General features: G+C 41.2%; 1 protein-coding gene across 5 annotated transcripts in view; it reads left to right on the top strand.

Annotated features, from left to right (window-relative positions):
* The window catches only part of LOC139385171 (GRAM domain-containing protein 2A-like), a 44,648-nt gene extending 37,930 nt beyond the window's left edge, over positions 1 to 6,718 (top strand). For 2 of the 5 annotated variants that reach the window (XM_071130260.1, XM_071130264.1), the window contains exons 8-12: positions 333 to 392; positions 4,570 to 4,747; positions 5,641 to 5,734; positions 5,976 to 6,080; positions 6,493 to 6,718. In XM_071130260.1, the coding sequence (XP_070986361.1) occupies positions 333 to 392; positions 4,570 to 4,747; positions 5,641 to 5,734; positions 5,976 to 6,080; positions 6,493 to 6,631 (576 nt within the window). In that variant the 3' untranslated portion in view covers positions 6,632 to 6,718. Of the gene's footprint in view, positions 1 to 332; positions 393 to 4,569; positions 4,748 to 5,640; positions 5,735 to 5,975; positions 6,081 to 6,323 lie in introns of all 5 variants that reach the window. The other 3 variants (XM_071130261.1, XM_071130263.1, XM_071130262.1) reach the window with 3 other exon arrangements.
* The last annotated feature ends 7,515 nt before the right edge of the window (positions 6,719 to 14,233 follow it).

The raw sequence follows: 14,233 nt of genomic DNA, 5'->3' as shown, positions 1-14,233 counted from the left end.
ACACTGGCTACCACTACACACACAAACATCGAGGTCAGAGAACACACACACACACTCACCCACACACACACAACCACACACACATCCAGGTCAGAGAACATACACACTCATCCACACACACACAACTACACACACTGACTACCACTACACACACACACACACACACACATCCAGGTCAGAGAACACACACACACACTCACCCAACACACACACACACACATCTACCACTGAACCAGCTCACTCCCACATCATCAGGTCTATTGGCCTTAAAAGTGTACATACTGTAAAATAGTGTACTGAATATTTCCCATATCTCATCGTTCCCTCTCCAGGTCAATGGGAAGAGTCTGAGCTTGAAACACTACATGGAGGTTCCCCATACCTTATCTCTGGTAAGTAAGCTTAGAACTCTGGCCCCTCACTCCAGACTGATCCATGTCTCTTATTGGTTAGAATATTGACCAACTCCAGACTGATCATTGTCTCTTATTGGTTAGAATATTGACCAGCTCCAGACTGATCCATCTCTTATTGGTTAGAACATTGGCCAACTCCAGACTGATCCCTGTCTCTTATTGGTTAGAACATTGACCAACTCCAGACTGATCCATGTCTCTTATTGGTTAGAACATTGACCAACTCCAGACTGATCATTGTCTTTTATTGGTTAGAACATTGACCAACTCCAGACTGATCATTGTCTCTTATTGGTTAGAACATTGACCAACTCCAGACTGATCATTGTCTCTTATTGGTTAGAACATTGACCAACTCCAGACTGATCATTATCTTATTGGTTAGAACATTGACCAACTCCAGACTGATCCCTGTCTCTTATTGCTTAGAATATTGACCAACCATAATGTACAACATTAATCACATTATTATTTTGAATAGTACTGATGTCAAATGGGAGAACCAAGGACACGGGTGGTTCCTAATGTTGTAAGAATCTCGCTAGTGTTTACAGAACAACTGGTTCTGCGAGATTAGGATCAGGATTTCCAATTGTAACAGTAAGCATCTGTAACAAAATGGATGACTGCAGTATAGACGTTATTATGATTACATGTTGCATGGATTGCTAAGGCATAAGAATATGAAAGTGTGTATTGTTATTTTAGATGTAGATGTACCTGTCTATTAATGCTATGTATCATATCATTTTATGTAGTTCTGTCCTTCAGCTGTAATTGTCTAACAATGTTATGTATTATGTCAACGACGAGCAACTGCGTCCCTTCATGATGAATTCAGATTTTATGTGGCCCCCACCCACATCAAAGTTGCCCATCCCTGGTCTACTTGATTTCTGGATTTAGTCAATGTCTTAGTTAATGTCTTAGTTTAACGTCTTAGTTAACGTCTTAGTTAATGGCTTGTGATGAATAACGCAGGAACTACAGTATTTCAAAAGATAACGATATTTTCAGAATATCCATTATTGGTGTAACGTCTGTGTCATAACCTATAAGACATGTTTGGGGTAATGCCTGTGTCATAACCTATAAGACATGTTTGGGGTAACGTCCGTGTCATAACCTATAAGACATGTTTGGGGTAATGTCTGTGTCATAACCTATAAGACATGTTTGGGGTAATGCCTGTGTCATAACCTATAAGACATGTTTGGGGTAACGTCTGTGTCATAACCTATAAGACATGTTTGGGGTACCGTCTGTGTCATAACCTATAAGACATGTTTGGGGTACCGTCTGTGTCATAACCTATAAGACATGTTTGGGGTACCGTCTGTGTCATAACCTATAAGACATGTTTGGGGTAACGTCTGTGTCATAACCTATAAGACATGTTTGGGGTAACGTCTGTGTCATAACCTATAAGACATGTTTGGGGTAACGTCTGTGTCATAACCTATAAGACATGTTTGGGGTAATGCCTGTGTCATAACCTATAAGACATGTTTGGGGTAACGTCCGTGTCATAACCTATAAGACATGTTTGGGGTAACGTCTGTCTCATAAGCTATAAGACATTCTGTTTTTCCTTGTGTTGCTGCTCCTCCACTAAACACAGAACCATTAGCAGTGCTGTGCTTTGTGTCAAATTGATTATCTACTGAAATAACATCTATTAGCCTGTGGTTAAGATAAGAAGTCTGTTGTGGTTAACAAGGAAATGGCCGGTCTGTATATCAAGCTTACTTACAAGCTATAAAGCTGTACCATCTACAATCTGAGTCTGTAATTGCAGTCATTCGAATGCAGCTGTTACATTGAAAATAACGAAACCAAAACAGAAAGGATGTGTGTGTGTCCTGCTGCTGTGTTCCACCCGCTGTCCTACTGCTGTGTTCCACCCGCTGTCCTACTGCTGTGTTCCACCCGCTGTCCTACTGCTGTGTTCCACCTGCTGTCCTACTGCTGTGCCCTACTGCTACCCTATTATAGTCTAAAAAGGATTAATCATAATAAATAATGAATGTTTTTCTAAAGTGTACGTACTGTATTTGTTATGAATCAATATCCATATGTAACCTTGTCTCTAGATATGTAAAAGTAGGCTGACCCAAGTCTGCCATGGCCATGCCCCTCTGTGACCTTCAACAATGACCTTATCAATGACTTCCTGGAAAAAAATGGAAGTAATCAATATTTGGTCCATTGTCATCTGACTCTTACTCTGTCTAAATTACTATTCTCCTGAGTGGGCCCACATGATGCAGCCATCTTGTATGACAGTTGACCTTCGAAACATCTGAATGTAATGGGCGTAATATGTATTAATAATGTCTAATGTCATAGGTTGATTATGGATGGATGGATATAGGTATGTTCAGTACTAGTCAAAAGCTTTAGAACGCCTACTCATTCAAGGGTTTTTCTTTATTTTTACTATTTTCTACATTGTAGAATAGTAGTGAAGACATCAAAACTATGAAATAACACATGGAATCATGTAGTAACCAAAAAAGTGTTTAAAAAAATATTTTATATTTGAGATTATTCAAAGTAGCCACCCTTTGCCTTGATGACAGCTTTGCACACTCTTGGCATTCTCTCAACCAGCTTCATGAGTTAGTCACCTGGAATGCATTTCAATTAACAGGTGTGCCTTGCTAAAAGTTCATTTGTGGAATTTCTTTCCTTCTTAATGCGTTTGAGCCAATCAGTTGTGTTGTGAGAAGGTAGGGGTGGTATACAGAAGATAGTCTTATTTGGTAGAAGACCAAGTCCATATTCTGGCAAGAACATCTCAAATAAGCAAAGAGAAAGACAGTACATCATTACTTTAAGACATGAAGGTCAGTCAATCCGGAAAATTTCAAGAACTTTGAATGTTTCTTCAAGTGCAGTCGCAAAAACCATCAAGCGCTATGATGAAACTGGCTCTCATGAGGGCCGCCACAGGAAAGGAAGACCCAGAGTTACCTCTGCTGCAGAGGATGAGTTCATTAGTTACCAGCCTCAGAAATCAGCAATTAACTGCACCTCAGATTGCACCTCACAGAGTTCAAGTAGCAGACGCATCTCAACATCAGCTGTTCAGAGGTGACTGTGTCAATCAGGCCTTCATGGTCAAATTGCTGCAAAGAAACCACTACTAAAGAACACCAATAATAAGAAGAGACTTGCTTGGGCCTAGAAACATGAGCAATTGACATTAGACCGGTGGAAATCTGTCATTTGGTCTGATGAGTCCAAATTTGAGATTTTTGGTTCCAACCGCCGTGTCTTTGTGAGACGCAGAGAAGGTGAACGGATGATCTCCGCATGTGTGGTTCCCACTGTTGAAGCATGGAGGTGTGATGGTGTGGGTGTGCTTTGCTGGTGACAATGGTGAGTTATTTACAATTTCAAGCACACTTAACCAGCATGGCTATCACGGCATTTTGCAATGATACGCCATGCCATCTGGTTTGCGCTTAGGGGGAATGTCATTTGTTTTTCAACAGGACAATATCCCGACACACCTCCAGGCTGTGCAAGAGCTATTTGACCAAGAAAAAGAGTGATGGAGTGCTGCATCAGATGACCTCGCCTCCACAATCACCCGACTTCAACACAATTGAGATGGTTTGGGATGAGTTGGACCGCAGAGTGAAGGAAAAGCAGCCAACAAGTGCTTAGCATATGTGGGAACTCCCTCAAGACTGTTGGAAAAGCATTCCAGGTGACTACCTCATGAAGCTGGTTGAGAAAATGCAAAGCTGCCATTAAGGCAAAGGGTGACTACTTTGACAAATATAAAATATATTTGGATTTGTTTTTGCAATTTTTTTGTTGCTACATGTGTTGTTTGATCATTTTGATGTCTTCACTATTATTCTAAAATGTAGAAAATAGTTTAAAAAAAATAATAATAAAGAAAAACCTTGAATGACCAGGTGTGTCCAAACGTTTGACTGTTACTGTAGATAAACTGTACAGCATTGAGAGAGTGGAACACTTTCTTTCCTGAAGATTTGGTCCATTCAGGTCAATAATGCCTCGCACATCTCTGATTCAGAGGGGTTGGGTTAAATGCGGAGGACACATTTCAGTTGAGTACATTCAGTTGGACAACTGACTAGGTATCCTCCTTTCCCTTTCCTTTCTATACCTCCAGGATGAGTTCCCGGTGGCGGATGAGTTCCCAGGGGCGGATGAGTATCCTCCGGTGCTGAAGTGGAGGAGAAAACCCTCTGTGGTGTCCGTGTCCTCGTCCCTCCCTGACCTCCTGGGTAGCTCCACCGGTAGCCTGACTGCGGTGGACTCCTCCTTCCAGACAGACCAGCCTCTGGAAGGTGAGAAGGGAGGACACCCTGGACCAACATTGGTTTATGCTGTATTATAGCCAACTCTTGTTTGGCATGAGAATGACCATAGAGGGGTTTGGCAAGACGACAAAAACAGATCTGGGACCAGGCTAGGGACAACCTGTTTTTCATGTATTTAATTTCACAAAGGATAACAAACTGACAGATACAATGGCGAACACAGCATTTCTCATGAATTGTATAATATCATAATAGTCTATTGAGGCTATGCCACATGAGGTGAGCGCTGCGTTTTTTCTGGTGCATTAAGAGATTGGAGGCGTTCAGCTTTGTCCACTCCTGGCCGGAGTTATCCATTGAAGTTAGCCGGCGGGGGCTGAGCCATCACATGTTTGCAGAATGTTCAAATCCCTGATTATGTGTACCCTACAAACGGTGCCCTACTGTGCCCTACTGCTGTACCCTACAAACTGTACCCTACTACTGTGCCCTACTACTGTGCCCTACTAAACCCTACTACTGTGCCCTACTGAACCCATACACTGTGCCCTACTGAACCCTACTGCTGTACCTTACAAACTGTACCCTACTGCTGTACCCTACAAACGGTGCCCTACTGCTGTACCCTATAATACTTTTGCACAGCCAGATGTGGTCAAATATATATTGATATATACATTTACAATGAGGTGCAATGGAGCAGAATGTGGCACCTGCAACTTACCACAATATATTGATGGCATCTGTAAGCAACAATACACTATCTACTATGTAGTCTATTAGATGGCTATATTCATGTGTGTGTGTGTGTGTGTGTGTGTGTGTGTGTGTGTGTGTGTGTGTGTGTGTGTGTGTGTGTGTGTGTGTGTGTGTGTGTGTGTGTGTGTGTGTGTGTGTGTGTGTGTGTGTGTGTGTTGTAGACCGGGACTTAGAGACAGAGAAGATCCTACTAACAGAGCCTGTTCCAGAGCTGGGCCCGATGGAATATCAGCTTCTCAAGTTCTTCATCATACTGTAACTATTTCCATGCCCCACAACTGGCTTCAAACACCTTGTGTTGTTGAATAAATATACATTAATTGGCAGCATTATGCTCAACATTTTTTTGTCCGATTTTTATCTGTGAAATCAAATCTGAACAAGGCCTAATTTAATATTCTAAAATGGATATGATCACAAAAAATCCAGTTATACCTCCACCTAGTGTACACACACACTTGGTACATCCAATAAACCTTATTGTCCATTACTTCAGAATCATCCTCCTCATCCTGTCTTCCTGTTACCTGGCCTTCCGTGTCTGCAGCCTGGAGCACCAGCTGTCTTTCCTCAACAACCCAACACGCCCCCCCCGAGAGCGGTGAGATGGGGCCAGACTTAACTTTAGCCAAGTGTGTGTGTAACTTTTGATTTAACTGTTTTGTCATTCTGTTTTATACTACTGCTAATAATAATAGAAATAATAATAATGATAAACTGTTAAGTTTATTAAATTAGGATTCCACCCTCAGAAAATCCTGTTCATAACTGTTATTCAAATGTCACATTTTTGGATGGAAAGCTATTTTACTGACAATTCTATTGTCTGGTCTCTTCCTCCTAGGTAAGTGCTGCTCTGCACTGTGATCCAATATCACTTGACCGTCTCCCTTTACGGACACATTCCTCTCTGTGACCACCTCCAGACTATGCAAACAGACATTATTTTTCAGGATTTTACTTCACTGTAGACTAGAAGAGGGCAAACCCCCAACTCCACCATTTTGTTGTAGGTCAAAGACAATGGCAGGTGAAAGACAATGGGCAGGCCGATTGAAGAGCCAGAAAACTACACTCAAACCAATTGTGGATGGACTGAAAAGCCCGGGATTGGTGGAAATGGCTGGGAGTCAGGACTGGGAAGGACTCTGATTGGTGGAGGGATTGGTCTGATTGTTTTAATTGAAGATTTCTGGACATGTTCACCAACATTAGAGTCAACTGTGTTTTTTCCCTCCTGTCAACAGGAATGAACTACAGGACTTCAGAGAAAAGTCAAAACCAGTCATCTTCAGAAATATATATATATATATATGTTACTTTCAAGGAAAGGATTTGGATGCATTAACACACTGACAGTGGAAGAAGCCAATATCGTTGGCTTTAAAGAATAAAAAATAAATAATAATAACTTATTAGGATCAGTCTACTATTTCAAATGTTCATCAATGAAGTCTAACTATGTTGCCATTCTAACAGGCATGTTATTCCTGGTAAACGGTGCAATACAATTATGCAAAGTATCCAGCCTAGACTGACTTTTTAAATGTTGAAATATTGTCCTTTAACTCTGTGTTATCATGGCACCACCGGCATATGTTTACCAAAATGGGTAGGATGGTACTCTTTCATGTCCCAAAAATATTGTTTAGTATAACATCTTGTCTTTTGTTTTCATTTGTATAAATGCCAGTTGTCAGCTTTGTATTGTAAACTACCTTTAGCCAGACACAATGTGTCACAGTGGGTGATCAGTCTCCCTATCGAAATACTGAACACAGTCGTCTGAATGAGTAAACAATGAAGACATTGACTGAAGTGAAAAATAAGAAGAGTATGTTTTCTTTATTACACTGTAAACTTAAAAGTTAAATCTGCATTTCAGCCAGGAAGAAAACTAGCCAAAGATTTCTAGTCCTTTTACTCAGAATGTCTGAACAGATGCATTAGGGAAAAAAACACACCCCACTTTGATTATTACAGTAATATTGTTGAGGAAACAGAGCTGCAGTATGTAGGGTATACTTTACTACTGTAACCATTAGTATGTCTTATCTGGTCTGTTTTGGGTCTAAACACATCTGCAGCTATGTAATAGTGGTCACTAATCTTCAGTCAATGGTGAAAGAACAAACTGTCCCTGTAGACTCTGAGAACAGATGAACCCTGTAGCACCCCTGAACAACCCATTACAAGGCTAACACTGTACAACATAACTGTGAAGGTTACTAATAAACAGCCATTTGATCTTGAGATGGTGTCACCTTTTTGGAAAAGTCACCTGTCTTCACCGACGCATGTACCAAGAGGTACTTTATATGTCCACCTCTTTTAGGGGCCAGCAGCATACCACCCTGCATCCCACTGCTGGCTTACCTCTGAAGCTAAGCAGGGTTGGTCCTGGTTGGTCCCTGGATGGGAGAACAGATGCTGCTGGAAGTGGTGTTGGAGGGCCAGTAGCAGGTTCTCTTTTCTCTGGTCTAAAAAAAATGTCCCAATGCCTCAGGGCGCAGTGATTGTGGACATTGCCCTGTGTAGGGTGCTGTTTTTCGGATGGGATGTTAAACCGGTTTCCTGACTCTGGTCACTAAAGATTCCACAGCCCATATTGTAAGAATAGGGATGTTAACCCCAGTGTCCTGGCTAAATTCCCAATCTGACCTTCATACCATCATGGACACCTAATCATCCCCAGCTTCCAATTGGCTCATTCATCTCCCCTGTAATTTTCCCCAGGTCGTTGCTATTATCTGTGCATAGTCACTTTACCCTTACCTACACTTCCGTTCAAAGGTTTGGGGTCACTTAGAAATGTCTTTGCTTTTGAAAGAAAAGCCAATTTTTGGTCCATTAAAATAACATAACATTTATCAGAAATACAGTGTAGACATTGTTAATGTTAGGCGTACAGAGGCCCATTATCAGCAACCATCACTCCTGTGTTCCAATGGCATGTTGTGTTAGCCTTTTAAATTTATAAACTTGGATTAGCTATTTGATCATTAGAAAACCCTTAAGGGCCTCCCGGGTGGCGCAGTGGTTAAGGGCGCTGTGCCATCAGAGTCCCTGGGTTTGCGCCCTTGCTCTGTCGTAACCGGCCGCGACCGGGAGGTCCGTGGGGCGACGCACAATTGGCCTAGCGTCGCCCGGGTTAGGAAGGGCTTGGTCGGTAGGGGTGTCCTTGTCTCATCGCGCACCAGCGACTCCTGTGGCGGGCTGGGCGCAGTGTACGCCAACCAAGGTGGCCAGGTGCACGGTGTTTCCTCCGGCGCATTGGTGCGGCTGGCTTCCGGGTTGGATGTGCGCTGTGTTAAGAAGCAGTGCGGCTTGGTTGGGTTGTATATCGGAGGACGCATGACTATCAACCTTCGTCTCTCCCTCTAGCCCGTACGGGAGTTGTAGCGATGAGACAAGATAGTAACTACTAGCAATTGGATACCACGAAATTGGGGAGAAAAAGGGGTAAAAAAAAAAAACCCTTATGCAGTTATGTTAGCACAGTTGAAAATTGTTGTTCTGAGCAAAAATCCTGGACTTCTTGTTGAGTATCTGGAGCATCAGCATTTGTGGGTTCGATTACAGGCTTAAAATGTCCAGAAACAAAGACCTTTCTTCTGAAACTCGTCTATTCTTGTTCTAAGAAATGAAGGCTATTGTGAGAAATTGGCAAGAAACTGAAGATCTCGTACAACGCTGTGTACTACTCCCTTCACAGAACAGCGCAAACTGGCTCTAACCAGAATAGAAAGAGGAGTGGGAGGTCCCAGTGCACAACTGAGCAAGAGGACAAGTAAATTAGAGTGTCTAGTTTGAGAAACATACACCTCACAAGTCCTCAACTGGCAGCTTCATTAAATAGTACCCGCAAAACACCAGTTGCAAGGAAAAAGCCATATCTCAGACTGGCTAATAAAAATAAAAGATTAAGATGGGCAAAGAACACAAACACTGGACAGAGGAACTTTTGATGTTATTTTAATGGACAATTTATTATTATTTTCTTTCAAAAACAAGAACATTTCTAAGTGACCCCAAACCTTTGAACGGTAGTGTACGTGTACAAATGACCTCGACTAACCTGTACCCCTGCACATTGACTCGGGACCTGTACCCCCTGTATGTAGTAGCATCATTATTGTTATTTTATTGTGTTAATTTTTTTTATTAGTTTATTATTTAGTATATATTTCCTTAACTCCACAGTCATGGCCAAAAGTTTTGAGAATGACACAAATATTAATTTTCACAAAGTTAGTTTTATGATGGCAATTTGCATATACTCCAGAATGTTATGAAGAGTGATCAGATGAATTGCAATTAATTCCCTCTTTGCCATGCAAATGAACTTAATCCCCCAAAAACATTTCCACTGCATTTCAGCCCTGCCACAAAAAGACCAGCTGACATCATGTCAGTGATTCTCTCGTTAACACAGGTGTGAGTGTTGACGAGGACAAGGCTGGAGATCACTCTGTCATGCTGATTGAGTTCAAATAACAGACTGGAAGCTTCAAAAGGAGGGTGGTGCTTGGAATCATTGTTCTTCCTGTCAACCATGGTTAACTGCAAGGAAACACGTGCCGTCATCATTGCTTTGCACAAAAGAGCTTCACAGGCAAGGATATTGCTGCCAGTAAGATTGCACCTAAATCAACCATTTATCAGATCATCAAGAACTTCAAGGAGAGCGGTTCAATTGTTGTGAAGAAGGCTTCAGGGCGCCCAAGAAAGTTCAGCAAGCGCCAGGACCGTCTCCTAAAGTTGATTCAGCTGCGGGATCGGGGCACCACCAGTCCAAAGCTTGCTCAGGAATGGCAGCAGGCGGGTGTGAGTGCATCTGCACGCACAGTGAGGCGAAGACTTTTAGAGGACGGCCTGGAGGGCAGCAAAGAAGCCACTTCTCTCCAGGAAAAACATCAGGGACATACTGATATTCTGCAAAAGGTACAGGGATTGGACTGCTGAGGACTGGGGTAAAGTAATTTTGTCTGATGAATCCCCCTTTCCGATTGTTTGGGGCATCCGGAAAAAAGCTTGTCCGGAGAAGACAAGGTGAGCGCTACCATCAGTCCTGTGTCATGCCAACAGTAAAGCATCCTGAGACCATTCATGTGTGGGGTTGCTTCTCAGACAAGGGAGTGGGCTCACTCACAATTTTGCCTAAGAACACAGCCATGAATAAAGAATGGTACCAACACATCCTCAGAGAGCAACTTCTCCCAACCATCCAGGAACAGTTTGGTGATGAACAATGCCTTTTCCAGCATGATGGAGCACCTTGCCATAAGGCAAAGGTGATAACTAAGTGGCTCGGGGAACAAAACATCAATTTTTTGGGTCCATGGCCAGGAAACTCCCCAGACCTTAATCCCATTGAGAATTTGTGGTCAATCCCATTGAGAATTTGTGGTCAATCCTCAAGAGGCGGGTGGACAAACAAAAACCCACAAATTCTGACAAACTCCATGCATTGATTATGCAAGAATGGGCTGCCATCAGTCAGGATGTGACCCAGAAGTTAATTGACAGCATGCCAGGGTGCCAAGGTCTTGAAAAAGAAGGGTCAACACTGCAAATATTGGCATCAACTTCATGTAATTGTCAATAAAAGCCTTTGACACTCATGAAATGCTTGTAATTATACTTCAGTATTCCATAGTAACATCTGACAAAAAATATCTAAAGACACTGAAGCAGCAAACTTTCTGAAAATTAATATGCACACAACATTCTATAATACAATTGCTTTATTTGACGTGTCAAATTAAAAGCTTATTTAACTCGTCAAATAGTGATATATGACGTATCTTTTTTGAAACGCAAAGACCCAACCAAACATTCAATGTGCCTCACCTTAATAATTTGGTCTATTTTCACCTCTTAATTTCGCCTACAACAGTAGACGAAATTAAGAGGTTCTAACTTGGTGGTGCACAAATAGCCTATAACCTGTTTTAGAGAAATGTCATCATTGAACATTGTAAGAGCTGTCATTGTCTGTTTATGTGCCCCCTTTATTTATCCTATGGTTCTGATGTGTACAGGGAGAATACTGTAAGAACAGCCCATGTTCTGAGTTCTGTTGCTGTACATTTCTAAAGTGCTGAACAAATAGTTCTATGGACTACGTCTGTCGTCGCTGGCTCATTAATGTCTTAATCGAAAATATGGATTGCCTTTTATCAGCTTGTCGTCCCATTATGCCATCATTTGTACATCTCGATTGTCAGTAGAAACCACATTTGTTTAAGCAAGTCAGCCATATCAGCTATGTTTTTTTTTAAATGCAGTAAATGAGGCTGCATTTATGAACTGTTTTGCTGCCAGACAAGACTCTGCTGAATGCCAGGTTTTGCAGTGGTAAGGTGTTGTTGGGACTCTGCTGTTGGGACAGTTTTATGTAGGCCCTAACAGTTTGTGGGCACCGTTTGTCACCATTATAGTGCCATTAATGTATTGTTTAGTGTTGTGTTGTGTAGCGGCTTTGCTGGCAGGCATCCCACTTTTTTTGTTTGACCCACCAAGATTGACATGCTAAAATCACCACTGGTTATACTGTACCAGTGGTGAGCAATAATTTTGTCTCGAGAGTTATTTGAAAATGTCCATTATCATTTATGCATACATACATTATATCAAGTTTTAGACATTCAAACTGCAATTTCAAGCAAATGTTACCGTGTTGCATCTAATTTGATTCAATGCAATTTCATCTTGGAAGTCTGCAACCATAGAAATACTTGGTATTTATGCCAATAATAAACCATTGTCAACTTTCTATCTATGGTTATTTTGGTCACCGCTCACTGTCACACTATGTTGACATATTATTGATTTAGTACAGAAAAAAAAAATCTAAGCAACTGGGGCCAACTGGGGTAAATAATTGTTAGATTACTAATTTGGAATCCACCTGTGGCACCTGTGTGTCCATAAAAGTCTGTGTGCAACCTGGCACACTTGAAAGGGTACTGCCCCTACACCTTTAATAAGGCCCTTCACATGTTCCTAGCCTTCAACATAGAAATGTAACTACCATGGTAATTTGGAATGACCAGTCAATTAGCATTATGATTCATGTAGTCGTCATTCTACAGATTCCAAATTGGCCTACAAACGTTTACATTATGCCATCTTAATCTCCCAAACAAACCGTGCCATTCCAAACACAAAAAAATGGAAAATAAACAAAAATACAAAACACAGTGGTTTAAAAAGTGGAGGACGACGTGCTTCTTTTGATCATAAAACGAATAAAATCGTGGCAAAATTGTAGGAATAGACCCTCCCGCAGCTGAGAGGTTTACGCTATTATAATACATGCAGCCTAGATCATTTACAGTTTAGAATGGTTCGATCTTGAAATTATCCTATAAACATTATACTTTTAAACTAAAAGCCTATCTTCCCCCGTGTCTAATGTCACAACTATAGGAAACGTTTGGATCAATGTTGTTATATCTATAGGAAACGTTTGGATCCAGAAATGACTGTAGATTTATGCTGAAAATGAGCGCGAACTAAACCATAATGGTACAAAGCATTATCTAACTTGACGGTTGATGATTGAATGTGTCACTGTTTTCAATAAATATATTGTTTTAATGTATTTATTTATTAGGGACAGATACAATTATTAAAACGTTTTAATTATATATATTACTAACATACATATTAGGCTAGTATTATCTCAAATATATTATTAACTCTATCGCCAAAAACTCTTACAGCCTGAAAAACCTAGCTACTAATATAAAGTCGTAACAGTTTTAGTTAAAAGCCCATCTTTTATTTAAGCAGACTTTAACACCTCTACACTACCAGGGGTCGGGGGGGAGAACCCGGAGGGGGCGGATAGGTCAGGTAGGTTCTACCCGTCCTAACGCCTCCTGCGGCCGCCTCTCCTGCGACGACGTCGGGACACCCTGGCGCGGCGGCGCCTGCGGACAGGTCGGCTGGAGGATCTGCGTCTTCTGGGCATTGTGATTGATGGATACAAATTTTAGACAGGCGGTGGTCCCTTTTATAGGGCTGGAGGGGAGCTGGAGTGATGTCATTATGGGATAAATGATGATGCAATAAGTATTAAAGACAGTTTAAATTGAGAAAACATCTTAATTCTGTGACGTCATAGTAGCAGTGGCAGGATGATGTAATAATGATATTTTTATTTTGTCATTTTAAATAGTGATCTGTGTTTGAATGTTAAATGACGAGAGAGTCATTGATGCGAGTAATCAGTCTTGTTCAGTACATCACAATCCATCCGGGTATCTCAAGCACACCGGTAAAACACATGAGTTGCAGTAATGAACATTTACCAACAGATGGCATCACTGTGCCATTTTACACCCATAACAATCTGTTTCTTTGGCCAACCCAATGAACCATGGTAGAAATAATCAACCAGGTCTTTATTTAATGGTGATTTGGAATGTTGTAGGAGGAGATCCTACTGCAGCATAGAATGCTTAGCATATTATAATACAGATAGGCTATCATACTACAGTAAAACACATCTTCAGTTGATTATGCCAGAACAGAACAGAGGATTTAAGGAAAGTCTATTTAATCATCCATTTCCTGCAGTCAAATAACCTAGTAGCCTCATGGGTGGAATGACATTAATATGATTCATCATTTCATAATTAATACACATTATTTTTAAAAAGCTGCCGAAAATCCGGTGTTTCTATGTCAAACGGTTTTGTTATATTTCAGTCTTCTGTGATGTTTATAAAAGTGTAATATTGG

The sequence above is a fragment of the Oncorhynchus clarkii genome, chromosome 26 (assembly GCF_045791955.1).
Source record: "Oncorhynchus clarkii lewisi isolate Uvic-CL-2024 chromosome 26, UVic_Ocla_1.0, whole genome shotgun sequence".
Lineage (NCBI taxonomy): Eukaryota > Metazoa > Chordata > Actinopteri > Salmoniformes > Salmonidae > Oncorhynchus > Oncorhynchus clarkii.
Note: the sequence above shows the minus strand (reverse complement) of the source record. Positions and strands in the feature narration are given on the sequence as shown.